The sequence below is a fragment of the Acanthaster planci genome, linkage group LG07 (genome assembly GCF_054643075.1).
Source record: "Acanthaster planci isolate LZ-2023a linkage group LG07, COTS_SCS, whole genome shotgun sequence".
NCBI lineage: Eukaryota > Metazoa > Echinodermata > Asteroidea > Valvatida > Acanthasteridae > Acanthaster > Acanthaster planci.
The window spans coordinates 20,836,237-20,857,681 of record NC_141783.1 but is presented as its reverse complement, the minus strand read 5'-3'; the positions used below and the strand labels follow the sequence as shown (position 1 = coordinate 20,857,681).

The following is a 21,445-nucleotide window of genomic DNA, read 5'->3' as shown; positions in this document are numbered from 1 at the left end:
CAGTCATAGTGTGTAGACTGGTAGGGTCAAGATGTCGTACTGAACCGATGCTTACATTGCTTTAAGTTGAAACAAGGAGCTATTAAAGTTGTTTATAGCTATGTGGTTGGCATAGAGGGCAAATGTTGCTATAATAAGGCCTCAGCTTACGGAAATTGAGGGATTACAGTTAACATAGGCACGGTAATGGTGGTTGGCCTATACTCATGTCACATACTTGCTGATTGCTGTGAGCATGGTGAGATGATTCTCATAAATTCCAAATTACTCGGCAGCTCACAAATATATAGTGCATCGTATGATTTTCAGTTTGGTTGTACCTGTTGAAAAACATAAAACAAGTAATACCGCAAATTACCTTTACCTGTGGCGGTTCTTCATTGACAATTTGACCAGGCTTCTCGTTCAGTACACTATCCATGCTAATGTTTACGTCTGTGACTGAGGTGACAGTCAAGCATTGCCCATGGTTTTTGAAAATGGCGTCGTCCGTGAAATTACGCTCTGTCACCCGCTGTTGTCGGTCTATGGGTTATTTATGTCTGTGTTTGGTACCAAAAGGCATTTACAAAACAAGCCCTTTTTTGTTCCGCTCGGAGCGAATTGTGCCAATCAATAATTTTCAAGACTAGTACCTGACCGGGCACTAGTCTCTGGAATTGATGCGCGCGCCATGTCTAGACACGTACGCTGACGCCAAATTCATGCACTAGCCCACACTGTGAACCACAAGTGACCGTATTTCAGCCAACCAGGATAAAGAACCAGGAAGAGATGTGTTATAGGACCCTTATATGGTCACTCACAGTCCGTCTGGGACATAGACATCCACTAGTGATCTCATCGCCAGTCCATATGTCTATATTAATACACGGTCACGTCTTTTTTTATATAATAGCAAAGAGAAGCTGCCGCGTTAGTATGATATGGGTAACAGTGACCTATTCCATATTAAGTAACCATTTTACGTCACGGCAATGCGGTTGATCTTAAAGTACCGCGGCATAGTACTGTGATAACTTTTAAAAATTTTACCAATCAATTTACGCTTGTAAATATTTTCAGAATGTGGAACCATTAATTACTTGAGCTAGATCCCGAATGTGAAGCACAAGTTCGCTTGAATCCCATCGTTCAGACTGCGAACTGTTAATTTATTTTATACACTACTTCTGTCGAACTGTGTAGGACGGTTTTCCCTTATTTTCCCCGTTTTTAAAAGTCTTTGTGTGTAAAATCTCAGTGGGATTCGCAGGCAGGAAACTGGGTCAGGTTGGACACGCACCAGCCCATGGTCTGTCACTCTTGGTCTTTATTTCATTGTGACATCCATCCAAAACATGAATGCAGTCAACTAGAAACAGCGAAACATAAAACAATACAGCTATATCAGTAATGCCATTAGAAAACAGGCAAATTCTCATGAAAGGTTATTTATCACAGCTCACTCTATCTTAAACAAAGTCTGCCTAACAGGCTGCAATACTATTTAAAGAAGAGCAAAGACTCGGGCTCCTAAACCACAGTCCCACCCAAGTGGCAATCCCATTACACAGTGTTCTTTACATACATAACGAGACCCCGTGCACATGTTTATGTAAATTCACATGGCATTCCAAGGTAACATGTGCGTAACACGTGCAAAGACTGCATGGCAGTCTTCACACGAACCACTCAGCGTTTCCGTCCTCACTGCGATGCACCTCTTTTGCACGACAAAGAGGTCAATATCCACGATGACCAAGGCCAAGCTTGTCTGTATGGAGGCACAAATCTACCCGTTCCGCGACTTGGTGATGGACCTTTGTCGTTCCTGAAGTGTAGGTAGGAACTCTCTCAGGAATTTGCTCCAGAACTATTGTACGATGTACTGAGTCTGCCAAACGGTTCTGCACCAGAGCACCCCGCTTCTCAAATAGACCTGGAGGGCACTCGCTGGCTCAGGGTTGATAACATCAACTGGCCTCAACGGAAGTAGATCATCAGCACTCTGACTGAGGGCACACAATGGACGACTGTTGTACATAAGTTCACATTCCACGAAGACTGTAGCCTGCTGATCCTCAGCAGGTGTCTGCCCCTTCAATAAAGTCAATAGGGCTCGTCGCAGTGCCCGGAACGGTAGCTCGAAAAGGCCATTTCTTGCAAAAGCCTTCACGTTCGGTCGCCACACGATTTCTCGTTGCCTCACGAAATCTGTAACCTTGCTGCTGTTCCACACCTTCACCAAGGCATTCATCTCCATAATGCATGCAGCGAAATTGCCAGTATTGTCTGTGACCATCTCGGTAGGTTGGAATCGGGACCACTCTTTGACACTCAATGCATTGTTTCTCTTTCATGTTTTTCTCTTCCATCAAACTTAGGATAGGCGAGAACCGGAAGCTCTTGTAGTTTCTTTTTGAGCTCGCGAAAGGCATTTCGGCAAGCTTTAATCCATACAAATGGTGTGTTCTTGAGTGTCACTAAAGTAACAAGAGGATGTGCAATCTTGCAATAGTTCTTAATGTACTATGCGATAATAACGCACTAGTCCAAGAAAGGAACGTACTTGCGAAACTTTAGTAGGTTCTGGATAGTCCTCAATTATCTTGACCTTCCTTGGGTCTGTAGCAATACCATGTTTATTTACAATGTACCCCAAGTATTTTACTTGTTCTTGTCCAAAGGTACATTTCTTGGGCTTGAGCTTTAATCCTGCTCGTCTTATACAATCAAAAACTTGTTTCAAGTGGGATATGTGTTCCTGAAACGTTGGACTAAAAATAATCAAATCATCCAAATACACAAGAACAAATTTCCAGTTTAATTCTCTGAAGATTTCTTGCCTTGCTCTCTGAAATGTTGAAGGAACATTGTGGAGGTTTAGAATCCTCTGAAAGGCCGATCAGCCAATAGCCAGAAGCTAAATCAAGTGTGGTAAAATACTTGGGATTGGTCGCACCTAAATTGTCAAGAGTGTCATTGATATTAGGCAAAGGAAAATCGTCCCTGGCTGTAATGTCATTAACTCGTGTTTACCAGCCTTGGGTACAATGCATACAGGGAAGCTCCAACAGTTAGTTTATTCTCTGATGATATTATCTGTAAGCATATTGCTTACCTGTTTTCGTATTTCGGCCTGTATATGAGGAGAGGTTCTATACACCTAGCTGGTGTATTCAACAAAATGTGAAGAATGTTTCACAACACTGGTGCTTGCAAACCAAGCAATCTGGATACGACTCCGACCGTCTGTCTAATTGGACCTGATGAACGGACTGCCTTTCAGTAATTTTCTGCTTGCATGTCAACTCTCGGTGCTGACCGTTCGACCTCGGTTCTCCACGTTTCTGGCCTCGTTCACCCTTATGCGATGGCTCATCCATAGCTGGTGAAGGCTTCAGCTGCTCCTGGTTGCACCTGTCATGTGACTCTGAGTCAAGGTCATCAGTGCAAGCCGAATCCTCATCCGAGAAGTCGTGTTTTCTCCATTTCTAGCTGATCTTGCAGATTTGCTTGAGGGCTTGTGAGGGCTTGGCAAATTAGCTGCTTTTCGTGACTGAAGACCTCGTCTTAACTGAGCGGTTATCCGTAGCACTCTTTGTCTATGTTGAGTCAGCCATAACACTAGAAACTTTAGAGGACTTACCGGATAACAACTGACACTGATCTGGCAAAACTGACGCAGATCCACTAGCGTTCTTACCCAACATCTTGCTGAGGGATCGAGGCTTGAATCTGGCACTTTCCAACGTCACACCACTCCACAACATGCCATGCGGCTGAAAATTCCCAGTGGGTTTTGCAAGCAGGAAATTGGGTGAGGTTGGACACGCACAAGTCTATGGGCTGTCACTCTTGGTCTTTATAAAAACAATACGGCTACATGTATATCGCAAACTAACATGCAAATTCTCACCAACGGTTATTTAACACAGCTCATTCTATAATAACCAAAGTCTGCCTAATGGGCTGTAATACTACATAAAGAATGGCAAAGACTCAGGACCCTAAAACCACAGTCCCACCCACGTGACAATCCCATGTTGCAGTGTTCTTCACATGCTTATAACGAGATCCTGTGCACATGTTCATGTAAATTCACATGGCATTCCAAGCTAACATTTGCGTAACACGTGCGAACTTACCACAGAAAATCCACTGAATTTTCCAAAATATAAAGCAACATTCTCACCACTTTTCCCCTTCCCCACTGAGGTTACAATTACATCATATCGGTGTGGATGACAACATTTTAGGGCAAGAAATTGTTGAGAATTTCGACGGTGGTCTAGAATTGTTCATGATCTTCAACGAACCACTGTGTCTACTCGGTATACTAGGCCCGCACATTAGGGCGCCACCTGTATGTAGGCTGGATACCGCCGAATCTTACATAGTGCTCGTAATTTTAGAGAAATTTTTTAAAGAGTATTCAAAGGGCGATAAGATTAGATTAAACATTGCTTTCCTAAAAAAGCCCTTTCCATGAAGAAATTATTTCATTGTCTTCCAGGAAATGATGAGAGCGATCTCTGAGTTGATCTGTGTTTTGTGGTCTCCTGCTGACTCCATGAATGATTGCGTAGACTATGCCCAACAGAAGACATCTCTGCTTCATTCTATGATCAATGGCTTTATGGTCAGTTTTAACTTTAGCTGGCAAATGTTTATATGGAGTATTGGGGTTGTATTTTATGCCCAAACATTTGTTTCAAACCTAATGATGGAAATACTTATTGTATCGATAAGAGAACAAAGCACTGGACTGATTTGCCGAGGTGGAATCAATGTTGTGGAAGAATACAAGAAGTTGCTGGAAGTAAGCTTGAAACGTGGACATAAATATTCTGATTGCTTGTATAAGCATTTGATCATGAAAGGAATGATTTTATACCAGGCACCTTATGTTATATTTCATCTGATATTCAATTTGTTCATGGACTCAGAAAAACCTTGACTTCAGCATCGATTTATGAGGATGAGAGAGCTGCTTAAGCACAAAATTTGCTTAAGCGCAAAAAACTTTGCTTAAAAAAAAGGTTACCACTTCAAAATCTATGTGGTTGTCATGCTTACCAAATGACAGATGAATACCATTCCAAAACAACATATATCACATGGAGTTTTGACTGCTAACCTGATTTGTCAAGCAAGGTGTTTTTGCGTTTGTGGTTAAGCAGCTCTATGAAATTGGCCCAAGCTTGTTGTAAGGAAAAAGAATACTCAAATTTCAGACATGGTTATAAATCTTGTTGAAAGTACACCTGTATTTCCTTCCCCATTTATTATCTATGATTTGACCCAACTTTTGTTGTCACATTACTGAATTCATTTTGATTTTATTGTAATTAGGTTGAATGTGGCACTGTGTGCGATGGCGAAGGAGCGGATGAACAGCTTGCTGTCCTGGGACGCATGCTCCAGGAGGTGAATCGGGCTTCCCAGGAAGTACCCACCACAGAAAAACCAGACATAGCCAGCTTGGCAATCAACTGAATTTATAAATTGTCTTTCTTTGTTTTTATTGCGTATTAAGACTTCAAAAGAAGAAAGAAAAGTCGCAAAGGTTTTTACTATGCGCTTACACAGTTTTGTTGGTGCCAATCATTAACTTCGGCCACATACAGTATTCTTTAAGTCTGTTTAAAGCGAGCAGAATCTAATAGCGTATCCAGTGAAAGGCGGGAAACGTTACTAAGAATTCAGAAAGGGTGTAACATTTTTGGTTTTTTTAGAGATGTAAAAGACGGCACCTGATTTGCATTTGATTAAACGCTTCAAGCTTTCGTAGTGTTAAAACATCGCTGTGATATTTGTAATACACGTATATGTATCTATTGAAGCTATTCACTGACACGGTCACAGCTTACTGGAATGCATCTGTCGAGGAGAACCAGATTTCCCAAACTTACCAGAGAGCTGAATTTATAAATTGCCTTTTTTCAAGTCACAGTGGTTGGTAGCATGCCCTCGTATAATTATGTTTGTTCCAATCATATTAGTTTCGGTTTTTAAAGCATTAACTTTCTTCAAGTCCTTTTGAAGTGATCGAAATGCAGTGGCGTTTCCTGACGAAGACCCGGAAAAGTTGCCGAGGCTTTAAAAGGGATACTATCACTTTCCTTTCAGGGATGTACTGATTCTGTTATGGATGAAAAGTCGGCAATTCTTTCAAGAACCGTGCATTCCCCGACTTGAACCCTGGATACCCCTCTGCCCTTGTATATATCTACCATATTGTTTCAACAACTCTCAACTTTATTTTAACTGAGACATGCAAACCACACGATTTGAAAGTAATCCTTTTTTATATACATATGAAAACAAAAATGTATCAAGTTCAAACAGCTACTGCAAATTTAATTGAGGTAAATCCGCGACATGAACATTTTATTCAGGGTAGGCACTTGACTCGCGTTTGTTAATTTACTACCGGTACTTCTAGCTCTCACATTATTAAAAACACCGCTAAGCAAATAATATGTTTTTCAGTATTTGTCTTTTGAAGCTATATTATTCTGACAAAGGAAGCCAAGACGTTCTGTTAAGTGCGACTACAGCTATTAAGTCGCAGGAATCAGTCAGGCAGCGAGACTTCTTGGAAAGGGGTTTAAAAAAAACTTTGCCAGGTTTGTTCTGTGTTCCCCTAACCGAAGGAGCAAGGGTATAGATCCTGAATGTCACGGGATCCTGTACTTGGACAGACGACACATAATTGTGGTGTGGTCTGTGGAAACCTTTCACATAGTGAGCTATGTCATTTTGGTGCATCGACTTCAAATTAACCTGCACACTGTCCTGTTTTCAGAACCGTTTAATTCGTAATTCTAGACAACCCAATCGCTAAGATTCATATTGTAGACAACCAAGAATCATAAATTTAATATAGGCCTATCTAAAAAATCGAGTGTGTCCAGGTTTATTTGAAGTATATATGCACCCAAACGACAAAGCTCACCATGTGAATCACATCACAATTTTCAGACGGGGTGGTCATTTATTCTAGAACAACTTCTTTTACAACTTGAATCAAACTTTAAAGGAGGCTGCTATATACCACATTGCTAGGCAGTAGCTCCTATCATCACCGACATCTCCCACCTTGTTTTTCAAACCGAAAACAATGAGTATACGCTGTAATCTTGTTTTACAGTTTGCGTAAAAGCGAAAAAATTCAGTCAATCGGTTCATTTAAAGACTTGACTTGGAAGCTTTCATATCTACTAATTTCTGTGATAAAATGCTTATCGTATTCAATAAAAATGGCTGTAAACCAGGAAGTTTTTTGGAGTTGGGGTAAGGTTTTCTTTGTTGTCTGTGAGCATGAGGGGCGTCCTTTCGAAATTTGATAGTGTCCTCTCTGTTGGCCATCATCTGGCAATTTGCATGAAACGATTAGGCCAAAAAGACGCAGTTTTTTCCCTTAAAAGTGATGTACATGCACATATACTTTAGAGTGCTTTGCTTTGTTACTACAAGAAGTGCAAATTAACAACTTGAGTTAATAACAATACCATAAAGTATGACGAGAGGCAATGGTTTCATTCATCTCACTCAAAAAAGAGGCTTCTATTCTTGGCCAAGATTGAGCTTGTTAAAATACAGTAGCACAACCATGGAAAAATCATATGTGAAAAATAAATGTTCAGCTCCAGTTTCCGGTTTAAATGAAATTTTCATGAGGTAGCAGTATATGACATTCTTTGCACATTGTTTTCTGCTTTAGCTTAGAGGAAACAAGTTGCACGTCAAATAGCCTATGAACAAAATATGAAAACAGTTCAGCTTCATAGAGTCAAAATGAAAATAAAATTCTCATGAGGTAAATGATATACTGTGCACATTGTTTTCTGTTTTAGCTTATAAGAAACAAGCTACAGTTAACATAATAGGGAAGAAATTCAGCTCGGAAAATAAAATCTCCTCTCACTCTAATTTACCTTTGTTCTTGGCAAGTGACGATAAACGATGCATGAATTGTTACATGTATGGTTGTCATAACGCGATGCATGTCCATCGCCACTGCATGCGTATGTAACGCCACTGCCTCACCGACACTGAAATAGACTGGCCCCTCACGGTTTGTTGCTGGAAAGCGTTTTAAATTTGTATACTTACGCAGGACGCAGGACCACTTCGTTTGTCTGGTTCACAGAGGTACGTGGGCCTGGGTCCGAATCAATTGGCTACGGCCGGAAATTACACCGAGTATTTGGCAGCATCCACGGCTAGTTCCCATAGAATCATGCATGATATCAAGCCGCAGCCAACTGATTCGGACACAGCCTTCGTGCAAAGATGCACGAATGACGCCATCTGATCACAGTGCCCGACTGAAACGTGTGGAGGCCTAGGGGGATTCCTTCACCGTACAAATTACTCAACCCCACCCATCAAAAACACGTTCAAATTATGCTGTAGCAGAATTCCTGCCGATCAAGTAGCGTAAGTTTGGCGGCTTTTGGAAATCGTTTTATGCAAAATTAAAAAAAAAATCTTTATTTTGCTGACGCGCAGGTCTACGGCGACGCACACGGTGACCAGAAACTGGAGACTATTTTCGCGTTATTTAAAGTTCTTCTTCCAGGTAGTGAGCCAACTTCATAAACTTGAAGACTAAGGCACATTAATGGATAGGCAGTTGGTAGATGGAGTGCAATAGAAAGAAAAGCCTACTGGTTTATTATTGGAGACCCATTCGTTAGTTTTTGCTTAAATTCTAAGGGGCTACGAGCCTCCACAAATAATTTGAGAAGCCCGTTCCATTGAGTCAAAGTGCGGGGAAGAATGACATCCTTTAATATTCCCCAGAGCAGAGTGGAATTTGTAAGCTTGGGAGTTCTCTGTTAGGGCAGGAGCATCGCGATTCTTAGACTTGAAAGACATGTCAACAGCAGCCAACCCCGATGAATCTTGTACATGTAGAACATTGTGAGTCTGGCAATCCTGCGTAAGTCTTCGAGGATTTCCCAGCATAACTCCAACACTTGAGGTTTGATAACGATCCAGGACAAACCTCGCCTCGCCACACGCAAATTGTTTTCCGTAGGTGGGTACTGTAAGTCAAAATACATGAATTATACCCAGTATACCGTCGGTGCACAGTGTGCATACATTTGTGCACCATGACCGTGGTCTTATCCACGCCTAAACTTGACTCAAGTCGGGATCTCTCTTATGAAGCTCAAGGAACTGGCTCGGGGAAAGGGTGAGATGAGGCAAACGAACAGACTGAAGAAAACTCAAAAGAAATCAAAATGTCTGCTCTCATGAACATTTAATAAGGCCACCGGCCTCCAACAAAATACGAAAGGACTGGACATGACAACGTGACGGAGCCAACGCCCTGTAGCCAACTGCACTGAATGAAGGCCACAGCTCGTTTTTAACGTCGCGGTGAACCATAAAGAAAATTACAAACATTTTAGGTGGCAGCTGCGATTACGTAAGAACGCCACAACATCTCTATGACGTCTTCGTTTCTGCTTTGGATACGTGCAGAGACCGCGCACCGTTACTTGCTTCGCGCCCTCTTGTGTCCACTTATTACATAAGTTCAGTTCAAAAGGCTGAGTTCGGGCGTCTTGTTCTCGTATGTTGAGGAACAGCTCGATTTGTTGTTTGTGGGTCGACCGCTTGAACGCTGGGAACGTACAACCAGTTATCGCTACTCGTTACTTGTAGCGTGCAAGCAACATGCAACATGGCGGCGTCCTTGTACATTCTTCGAGAGTTAATGTTTGAGCCAACTTATTTTCCATTTAAAAAATCATACCTGTCATGAAAAATTGTTGATGTTAATTGTGCAAAACTTTCCATTGTCTCCAGTTTTGTAAGCCATCTCGATAGTTTTGCAGCTTTTCAAAAATCAAATCGCACGAGTTTTTCCGTGTGTTCTTGTAAAACCCTGACGAAGAGGTGGTGTGTGAACCCGTTCCGGGAACAGTGTTCTTCGGTCATGTTCCCACCGTTCGAGCGCGAGAACGCGAAACCCTTGTCAAGAACAGGCCGCCAGAACTCGACCTTACTGACTGGTACGACACACGTTGTACAATAAAAGCTATCAAATGAGGGCGCCCAATAAGGGTTATGCGAGCTGCCGGACGGAGCGCGACGACCGTATGGTGGTACCGGCTGAAGGGGTGCCTGACTAGGGAAGAGCAACGTAAGTCCGACTTGATTCAAGTCTAGATCTCGTCATACCGATCATCATTTCTGCTGGCACAATACTGATGAACGCAAACAGCTCGCAGCCAGTATTATTCATGTCAGAAAATGTCAACTATCATGAAATACTGAAAATACGGTTATGCATTTATTTGCCTGTTTTATTAAATATGGTGTCCTATTTACGACACACGTTTCTCTCTCTCTCTAGCCTCCCTCCAGGCGACGCAACTACACGACGCGACGGCATGACGGCTCCCTTGTGTCGTGCTATCAGGTCGCACCATCGCCTACTATGCAAGCACGAGGGACGGAAATGAAAGAAAACAGTAAAGGCACCCTCTATAAGGCGACAGCACACGACGCACGTCGCGTCGGGCGTCGTGTCGTGCGTCGCGTCGTGCTTCAGGGGACGTAACACGCGACGCGAAGCACGACACGACATACGACACGACGCATCGTGTGTGTAGAAACGTAAGGCAAGAAGGCGGCGGCGCAACCGTATGGCACAACGCAAGGGAGCCGTCGTGCCGTCGCGTTGTGTAGTTGAGTCGCCTGGAGGGAGGCTAGAGAGAGAGAAACGTGTGTCGTAAATAGTACACCATAATTATACTTAAGTATTGTTTTATTCGGTTGTAGTACGATATGAACGGTAAACATGATGTGTGTGCATGTACCGTGTTTCTTGGCTTTGCTTTGCGAACGAATATCATGAAAATGATGGTCCACGTCGACAGCAAGCACGCTCCGATCGGCCTAATAGGCTGATGCATTATCCGCAGGTCTGGCTGAAGTGGCAGCAAGCGGAGATCCGGTCGGGATTTAGTGCTACAGCGAAGAAAACGTACAAACAGACTTCTTCCCACTCCAAACCATTTGCATTTAATGAAGCGCTTCCTTTTTGTTTAGTTCTGCACCTTATCATTCATTAAATTTAAGCTGTTCTCAAGGATCGGTTTAAAAGTACATGTATCCTGTCCTCTTCAAATCTGAAATTTCTAATATGCACAATTATTGTTTAAAATCTTTCTTCTCAGTTTTGAGTGTCAAATTTGGATTTCATTCTCTATACAGGAACTGATCTTGATCAAACCATGAATCAAACCAAACTACAGTGCACTATTTAGAAAATTGTGAGGGCACTTAGGTTTCTATGATAATTGAGTTGACTTGGACTTGTTTCTAGATACAAAATGAAAAAATACAACACCTTTATGTTTAGCAAAATTAATAAAGACTAGACGACTTCAAGGGACAGTACGCATTTTGCAACTTTTCAAAATGTAACCAACGAAGTTACTGTTCGACCTTATTTATTCTATTCTCAGCATATGATACGAAACATTCCCAGGATAAAACTTCAAGTAATCGGATCGCCGTAACAGCACACACAGGTACACCATGCACTATGGAATGCCATTACTGTCTTCGGTGGCTTAATTTTGTTCAAGTAACAATTTCACCATTCCATTCAGCGATTTCGCCATTCTATTCGGCACTCTCGCCACTCCATTCGCACTCTCACCATTCCATTCAGCGATTCCGCCATTCTATTCGGCACTCTTGCCACTCCATTCAGCACTCTCACCATTCCATTCAGCGATTCCGCCATTCTATTCGGCACTCTTGCCACTCCATTCGCACTCTCGTCATTCCATTCAGCGATTCCGCCATTCTATTCGGCACTCTCGCCACTCCATTCACACTCTCACCATTCCATTCAGCGATTCCGCCATTCTATTCGGCACTCTCGCCACTCCATTCGCACTCTCGTCATTCCATTCAGCGATTCCGCCATTCTATTCGGCACTCTCGCCACTCCATTCCCACTCTCACCATTCCATTCAGCGATTCCGCCATTCTATTCGGCACTCTCGCCACTCCATTCGCACTCTCGTCATTCCATTCAGCGATTCCGCCATTCTATTCGGCACTCTCGCCACTCCATTCGCACTCTCACCATTCCATTCAGCGATTCCGCCATTCTATTCGGCACTCTCGCCACTCCATTCGCACTCTCGTCATTCCATTCAGCGATTCCGCCATTCTATTCGGCACTCTCGCCACTCCATTCAGCACTCTCACCATTCCATTCAGCGATTCCGCCATTCTATTCGGCACTCTCGCCACTCCATTCGCACTCTCGTCATTCCATTCAGCGATTCCGCCATTCTATTCGGCACTCTCGCCACTCCATTCGCACTCTCGTCATTCCATTCAGCGATTCCGCCATTCTATTCGGCACTCTCGCCACTCCATTCGCACTCTCACCATTCCATTCAGCGATTCCGCCATTCTATTCGGCACTCTCGCCACTCCATTCGCACTCTCGTCATTCCATTCAGCGATTCCGCCATTCTATTCGGCACTCTCGCCACTCCATTCGCACTCTCACCATTCCATTCAGCGATTCCGCCATTCTATTCGGCACTCTCGCCACTCCATTCGCACTCTCGTCATTCCATTCAGCAATTCCGCCATTCTATTCGGCACTCTCTCCACTCCATTCGCACTCTCACCATTCCATTCAGCGATTCCGCCATTCTATTCGGCACTCTCGCCACTCCATTCGCACTCTCGTCATTCCATTCAGCGATTCCGCCATTCTATTCGGCACTCTCGCCACTCCATTCAGCACTCTCACCATTCCATTCAGCGATTCCGCCATTCTATTCGGCACTCTCGCCACTCCATTCACACTCTCGTCATTCCATTCAGCGATTCCGCCATTCTATTCGGCACTCTCGCCACTCCATTCGCACTCTCACCATTCCATTCAGCGATTCCGCCATTCTATTCGGCAATCTCGCCACTCCATTCACACTCTCACCATTCCATTCAGCGATTCCGCCATTCTATTCGGCACTCTCGCCACTCCATTCTCACTCTCGTCATTCCATTCAGCGATTCCGCCATTCTATTCGGCACTCTCGCCACTCCATTCACACTCTCACCATTCCATTCAGCGATTCCGCCATTCTATTCGGCACTCTCGCCACTCCATTCGCACTCTCGTCATTCCATTCAGCGATTCCGCCATTCTATTCGGCACTCTCGGCACTCCATTCGCACTCTCACCATTCCATTCAGCGATTCCGCCATTCTATTCGGCACTCTCGCCACTCCATTCGCACTCTCGTCATTCCATTCAGCGATTCCGCCATTCTATTCGGCACTCTCGCCACTCCATTCAGCACTCTCACCATTCTATTCAGCGATTCCGCCATTCTATTCGGCACTCTCGCCACTCCATTCGCACTCTCGTCATTCCATTCAGCAATTCCGCCATTCTATTCGGCACTCTCGCCACTCCATTCGCACTCTCGTCATTCCATTCAGCGATTCCGCCATTCTATTCGGCACTCTCGCCACTCCATTCGCACTCTCACCATTCCATTCAGCGATTCCGCCATTCTATTCGGCACTCTCGCCACTCCATTCGCACTCTCGTCATTCCATTCAGCGATTCCGCCATTCTATTCGGCACTCTTGCCACTCCATTCGCACTCTCGTCATTCCATTCAGCGATTCCGCCATTCTATTCGGCACTCTCGCCACTCCATTCGCACTCTCACCATTCCATTCAGCGATTCCGCCATTCTATTCGGCACTCTCGGCACTCCATTCGCACTCTCGTCATTCCATTCGGCGATACCATCATCCAATTTGCCATTTTACCATTCTTGTAAGCCACGTCTTAACATAAAACATCATAAAAGTGACTCAGCATACACAAAGTAAAAACTTTTAATCTCTGTTTATGTGTTCTAACTTTGACATCTGACATACAAAATAATGTAAAAACACTTGCAAAATTCAGAATGTGATACTGCTTGGAGTACATACAATAAAATTCCGGAGCTAACCTGGATATTTTAAGCTTCACTTCTTCTACTGGCTACATCTGCCTCGACACAGACTGCCAAACACAGACGCCACTTGAGCTATATAATAGAACAGAAATTTATCCTTACACGGTGTGGCAAACATCATCATCAATCACAAACTAGGGCATTGTTGAATCGAGTGTGCCAAGCAAGGGGGTAATTAGAACAAGTGGAGAAAAGCACTTTGTAAAATAACTTGAGATGAATGCAGTGATTGAGAATGATCATAAAAACATGCAAGCAATACAAGTCCATCAACAGTAGAAGTAACCCAATTTATAATACTAAGTTATCAAAATAAACTCAAAAAGAAGTATACTTACAGGTATATTACAACTAGAAACTATTCTAAGGACAGCAACTCACCCCATATGGCTACTGTGTCCGAGTGTCGGGCTGCTGACCAGTGGTCTGCTGGGTCGTATGGGTGCAGATTCATTTCTGATGCCCTAGCATAAGCCCTCAGAAATGCCTTTTGGAGTCTCTTGTTGGACTTTTCCATCGAGAATATGATTGGCCGTCACTCACAAGTTGACCAAGCCTTCCTCAAAGTTTGATTTGCATATAAACTCCCCATTGGTTAAATCTTTGAATGTTCATTGTGCAACTCCATTAGCAGAATCAGCAGATTTTCTCCCAGGTCCCAACAATCTGCAACTTCCAATTTGATGAATCTCCCAAACAACTGAAAGTGACATTCTGTTCCCAAAAATACTTGGTCAGGACTGTGGCAAAGTTCCCCTAAAACAATGAACTGGATTAGCAAGTGGGGTAAACATTATGACCTCCATCATGGTATACCACAGATGGTTTCATTTGAGTTGCACAAGGTTAGAAAATATCCTTGGAACGAGGGGAGCAGGATAAGAACAGCAAGATAACCCAAAAGAAATATACATTTTTCCACTTCCGGACAAGTCGTGATATTGTGGTTTTGAAGTTGGTCATGTGCGCATGGACAGGTGTTATAAAGCGTGAAGAACTTGACCTGTTCAAGCTTTATGAGAAAAGAAAATAAATTGTTTGGGAAGGAAAAAAGTGCGAAAGAATTTCCCCTCCCAAGGTGCAGAGTGCAATGTACTTTGTATGCATAAAGTTGGATATACATGTAATAATGAATGCATCAGCAGAGGTGGGAAGTTATTTTTTGCAAGTCCAAGTCACAAGTCATTAGGTCCAGTCACAAGTCAAGTCACGGGTCATCTGGTCACAGGGCAAGTCAAGTCAAGTCAAGTCAAGTCAAGTCACAAGTCGTTTGGTCACAGGGCAAGTCAAGTCAAGTCACAAGTCATTTGGTCTAAACACAAGTCAAGTCACAAGTCTCTTTGTCCAAAGTACAAGTCAAGCTGCACATTATTTTGTCCAGCTGTAGGCCTAATAAGCAAAAAGAACCAGGCGTCAACTTGCAGAGTTACGAGTTAAAAGAATATATGGGGCCGGTCGAGTAGCGTCTGACTTGGGTTCAGTGGTAACAATGATGATTTTTTGCACTGAAGCCCAATTCACTCACAAGTCATTTTTTGCAAGTCCAAGTTAAGTCACAAGTCAAAGCTGGTATTTACAAGTCAAGTCAAAGTCAAAGGAATAGCGACTCGAGTCCAAGTCACATGACTCGAGTCAGCAACTCTGCGCATCAGTATCCCACTCAATGTTGTACATGTACATGTACATGTATGTCATATAAATCCTCATTTGGGAATCTCATTTCAGAAACTTGCCAGAAATTCCCGATGACGTCACCAACAAGCCCAAACAAGCAAGCAGTAACTGATGGTACAGTACTGCGACACTGCCGAGATTTCTCAGTCGCCGAAAAGTGCGTAAACATACGCCCAATTCACTGTATACTGTGTGGAATCGAATGGAGGGATTGGGCTGATTTGTGCGCCATGTGTTAATGAAATAAGGCGCGCCAAATTCGACGAAAATGTTCCGTGCATAGGGTGAACTTCATCCCGGTTCATGTTTATTTCTGTGAATGTGAAGCACGTCAGGTGATGTACTATGGACGAACATGATGATGAAAGTACACATATCAGGCAAGAAGAGCGAATAATGATATTTAGTCGTTAGAAATGTATAATTTCTTTCATTATTTCAGGTTTCCTTGATGACCAAGATGACGCCATGTTGCGTGCACAAATTTCATCATGAGTGCATGCACTGAACCCATTCAAGCTCCATTGAAAACGGTGTCAACTTCAAAAAAGTTCGGTGGGCAACGAAAGTCCCTGAGACCCTTAAAACAAAGAACAATGTGTTTTTTGGTCCTTCAGATTTCATTTGATTTTCAAATGTTAGTATAGTACTGATAGTATGTTATATATAATGTTGGCCCTTCCGGTAGGTTCTAACCAATTATTGAATTAATTTTTTAATTAGGCCAAGGCTATCTCACCCCAAAAAGTGTAGTCCGACTAACTTGGACCCTACCCCCAGAGCTGCGGGTTCCGATATCTGCTCTGTTCCCACGAAACCCACAGAAAATGAGCCTTTTTTGCCCTGGGCTATTCATGACATTTAACACGGCATGAAAAGAGATTCTGTTATAGTTACTGTAGTTCTTGTGTACCTACATGTAGGCTTATAGAAATGCTGCTCCAAAATGGGCCAAAAACATGCCGCTTTTAAAAAAAGGGGCAACTATTTCCCGATCAGTGTCCAAGAGTCACGCGGTTCACATATACTTGCGAAGACGAGCCGAGACCAAATGGTTGACTACGGCTGCGATCGATACACAAGCAATGGAAAGCTGCATTGATTCAATTCTATCATGATCAGAGGTCAATAGAACAGAGGGACCGATGGCATGTCAGATTTTTTTCAATGGTTCCTTGTCATTACCGAGTACAGTGTCATGCTGTCTACATGTATAAAAGCGTGTACATTTTAAATTTGGGCGAACAGTTTCTGACATTTATGCCACTGAAATTATTCTCACAAATCTGCAGTTACACACATCAAAAAAGATTGTGTGGTTAACTTACATGTATCACAGGCAACAGCCGTACAGGGATGTACATGTAGGTACAAGGCTGACATGAACTTCATGTACGTACTAGTTTGACATGAATCTTTACTTTGTACATGTATGTAAGTACTGGTACTTAGTAGCTCCCAGGGGCATCATTAGACCTAGCCCCAGACTGGAGGCCAGTCTACTGAACTCCCTCCTTATCCTAGGTCCCACAGCGGTGCATAATGTGGGGACTCAGCAAAAATGCCTTCTATGAAATCACATTTACGTGTGCGGATCACTCACCTCATCAAACCATCGATGCATTACTTTGGACGATTTCTAATTTGTAGACGTCCGTGAAATTTTGGTTTTGATTTGGGCCATCCGTTTATTATAGCGACTAACTCCTGATCACTGACCAATGCGAAACACAGTCAGGATCTGTTTGGTCTGGGAACCAGACAGTGTTAGAGACGGTGATCCGAATTGCTGTTTTATCAACGACTGTGTGTCACTCGTAATGAAGACGTGTATGCAATGAATGTGACAAAAAGAACAGCCAGCGAATATTTTCATGGTGCACGTCATCGTGCAGGATGGGGATTGGACGAGCGAATGGTGTGCACGCCACACATGCCGTGATTTGTCTGGCAACGAGTTCACACTCGATCCCATGCACTGGTGCATACTGGTGCATGGTGTAGTGAACTAATTTATGTCACTCTCGGTACCACTAGCTACCCTGCTAAATGCACCGGATTGCACCAGTGCATTCTGGTGCACTAGTTGCTAGGGCGTAAACACCAAGCCTGCTAAATGCACCAGAATGCAACAACTTTTTACCTCTGGTGCATTTAGCAGGGTTAGGGTTAAACCCCAGGTGCCTGTCCCTGTATAACAGGGACGGGGACCAGTCCAGATGTGAGTGTTGGTTGGTTCCCTATCTAAACATACATTGTTGATGCACTGTAAATGAACACCAGGTCCATTTTCTAAACCACCCCTTGGGCTCCATCTTTTGCTGTAGCATACACGTAAATGAAGCCTGAAACGGAGCTCATTCCAGAATTAAAGGGTGTCGCTGTGATTTAGAGTGTGTCGGAAATAGTACGATTCATGCTGGAGGGTGTTCCATGACACACTGAAACCACGGACATTATAACGTCCGTGGGTGAAACCCCTTGCAGCCTTGGCGAGAACCCGGATTTCGTCAATTGGATTGACCTCAGCGGTACTGGTATTATGATATGCCATGTTCTTCATAAAACGGACCAAAATGCAACTCTGCTTGTCATTTTTTAAAACTTCTAAAAGAGTGACTTTGATCATGTCAAATACAAATTAGCACCCTTAGATTTATAAACATGATTATTTGGGATAATTAGGCATACTGTGTACATTTGGTTAGCTACCAGTGCAAATCAAATGGAGTTGAATTCATTTAAAGTTTTACGTCAAAGTATTTGCACCAGAGGACTTGATTTCAAAACTTCTATCAACAACAAGGAGAATTCAGTATATTTTTTGACTGATGTATTTGAAAGCGACCAAGAAATAACTTTTAAACAATATAAGCCATTAAAAAAGAGCACAAAATTGACAGAAAATGATGAGAAAAAGTTTGGGTCTCTTCATTCTCTTACCGTTTACAATCACTCAGATACCACTATATCTGCCAGGTCTTACAACTTTCAACCACCAAAAATAATCTTTCAGTTTGGCTGTATCAGAAATGTATAATGAGTACAATATGTTCGTTGTGAACGTCATATTTGACAGAATTTTGATGATGCTCAAGAATTTTGGCAAAAAATGCATGACGTTCGAGAAGGCTGAAAACCCTGTCACATGTAGTGCTTGAAAATTCCATGTGCGATATTCATTTCGCTGTTTATTTTGGAGATATCCTCACTGAAAATTACATTAAAATTAACAATTTGGTGCATAAGATTTTCATCATGAATCGTTTTTTATGTCTCCGACGTCATTTTTTTTTGGATGTCATTCAGTATGACAGATTTTCTTTCGAGAAACCTTGTTGCGAAGAGAAAAATTGTGGAGCATCACCATTCCTTGGAGGGGCGCATGAATATCGAAGGAAAAATGGGACGCACTTTCTGGGTTGATGTCAAAGGTCAAACAGCCCACGATGTTTCTCTTACGTCACCGTGAGATAATGACAAAAGCAGCAAAATCGCCATGATCAGTATTTTGGACTGCAGTTTTCAGAAACATACTTGAAGAAATTGTGATCATTTCAGTCGTAAAAGGGTCATGGTTTGTGGGTGCTTTTTTGCACTTTTTTAAAGCTTGTGTTGTACGTCAATTTTGATTTTACCCGCTCGAATGAGGTTCACGACTACTGACTTTGGGACCCTATTAATTGTGAGAGGTATTTTTTAATTTCGTGATTATGTTTTCATATGTGTAAATATTATCACCTTTCACCACATATAAATCTGTAAAATGACTGCGGGGATTATCACGCCTCGGTAAATTTTATTGGCTTGGATTTCAACAGGTTGTTCACGTCCGTCAAAAATGCTGACATTCAAGATTTTAATTACTTAACTCCAATTACATGTACGTGTACATGTAAGTTGAAAGATAGACACGGTCATCATTGTTCCAGATATCAGCCATGACTTCCCTCATTTCATCAGACATTGGGAATTAATTCAGTGATGTTCACTTCAGGAAAATGAACCCCTGAAGTTGAACATTATCTAATGGTCCATATTTTGAGAAACCTGCCATATTCACGTTACATTATCTAATGGTCCATATTTTGAGGAACCTGCCATATACATGTACACATTGTGTGACATGGGGTTTACACATATAATTCATGATGCAATTCGGCTGTCATTGATACCATTCTGAAACAAATTTTGAGTACAAAATCATTGCGTTTTTGATTTTTAAGTGTACTGAAAATTGTTTAAGTACATTTTGTATGTAGTTTATAAGCTATCCTTAGTCACAAATGCTGACTGTATGGTGAAAATATGATTGCACTGGCAAATATTTGGTCGCATTTGTGACTGATTTAGGCGCTGTTTAAAGTGTTGGTTGCTGACCCTTATGCTTATTTCAAGGGTTTGAAATGTCTGCTTTTTTGTTAAGAATGTCAAATTTCATTTTCCACCTTTTGCCATCCACATGCCGGATTTTCCTCATTTTTTTTCTTGTGTAAGTGCCAGTTTTATTTTTTCTGTGTTTTTCTTTCTACCCACACGATGGCCACGTCAGTGAAACTTTGCATGTCCTCGTTTGGACACCGAACAGTACTGGGGCTCCGTAATGCACTCGACTGAAGCAATCTTGTTAGAGTCCAAAATTTGTGCGCGAACTTGAAGCATGCAACACAAACGAGCAGGGCAAAGTCCCTTACAGCCAGGATCCAGGGCCTTTGTAAGGACCCTGGAAGCTCTGCCCCTTTTAGATGCTCTGTGGTGGTCTCTGATGAATTTCTGACAATATTTTATGAGAGTTTTGCCTTTTTGAATTAAAAAAAAAAGTAGCTTTTAGAAAAAATTAAATTGTAAAACTGAGTGCAATTGTTGTTTTATATAGTGTGATTAAACAGCCCCGCAACAAAGAAGCGAAAAATGACACTCCCACTTGTGCGCGAGTCTGAATTGGAAGAGTTCGACAATTTTTCCATCGTTAAGGTAGAAGAACCTAAACAAGCTTTATGCTGATTATTGACAATAACAAAGATTGCGTGTAGGTCAGCCCTTGCATTCGAGAAGTAATCCGTTATTTGTTGTTGCATTCTGGATAATATAGTGAGCGCACAGCGCAAGCTCCAAAATGATTATATGTCAACCTCGTCCCCACGGACTACCTCATGATATGGCAACTAATGATCGTCATGGGAATGAGGTTGATTACATGTACACTTATGATCGATCGCTGGTGAACAAGTATGGCTCCCTGTATTCATTTTGTTACAACTTGATAGATACAGTGCTCTAGTTCATTATTCGTAAGTGAGGGAACCCACCTGCCGACATTGATAAGCTCAAACCAAACGTCCAAACCATAGTCCTAGGGTACAATCAAGTACTTTACTGCAGTATATTTTTTTATTTAGACTTGGTTAATGAGGGAGAAAAAGTATGGGAAAAGAATGAATTTTAACTTAGAGTTTATTTTCACATTTTTTTGGATCTAGATTACACAAGCCTCAAATTAAGTAGTGCACGGCTTGATTTGCACCACCAGGCCATGCTTGAAAAAATGGGCCGGGATTTCACAAAACTGGCTGTGCAAAACATGGCTGCACAGCTCACTAGCTAAAACGCTGATCAACATGAACATGTACAGTGCGTGTATACAGTGATGCATACTTTTGCAGCTTGAAGCGCAAGCCTTGTGTGTAAATAGCATCCTGGGACCATCCAGTCATTGTGTTGTGATTGGCTGCCAATGAAAAAACAGT

At 42.4% G+C, this 21,445-nt stretch overlaps 2 protein-coding genes across 3 annotated transcripts in view; both read left to right on the top strand.

Moving 5' to 3' along the window:
* Positions 1 to 7,815, top strand: part of LOC110976191 (uncharacterized) — a 28,593-nt gene extending 20,778 nt beyond the window's left edge. The window contains exons 4-5 of the mRNA XM_022229275.2: positions 4,499 to 4,624; positions 5,338 to 7,815. Coding sequence (XP_022084967.1) covers positions 4,499 to 4,624; positions 5,338 to 5,481 — 270 coding nt within the window. The 3' untranslated portion in view covers positions 5,482 to 7,815. The remainder of the gene's footprint in view (positions 1 to 4,498; positions 4,625 to 5,337) is intronic.
* Positions 7,816 to 9,979: 2,164 nt separating this feature from the next.
* Positions 9,980 to 21,445, top strand: part of LOC110976224 (uncharacterized) — a 37,419-nt gene continuing 25,953 nt past the window's right edge. Inside the window, exons 1-3 of one of the 2 annotated variants that reach the window (XM_087138873.1) lie at positions 9,980 to 10,150; positions 15,750 to 15,855; positions 16,141 to 16,335. In XM_087138873.1, coding sequence (XP_086994999.1) covers positions 16,190 to 16,335 — 146 coding nt within the window. In that variant the 5' untranslated portion in view covers positions 9,980 to 10,150; positions 15,750 to 15,855; positions 16,141 to 16,189. Of the gene's footprint in view, positions 10,151 to 15,749; positions 15,856 to 15,917; positions 16,079 to 16,140; positions 16,336 to 21,445 lie in introns of those variants that run through there. The other variant, XM_087138874.1, reaches the window with a different exon arrangement.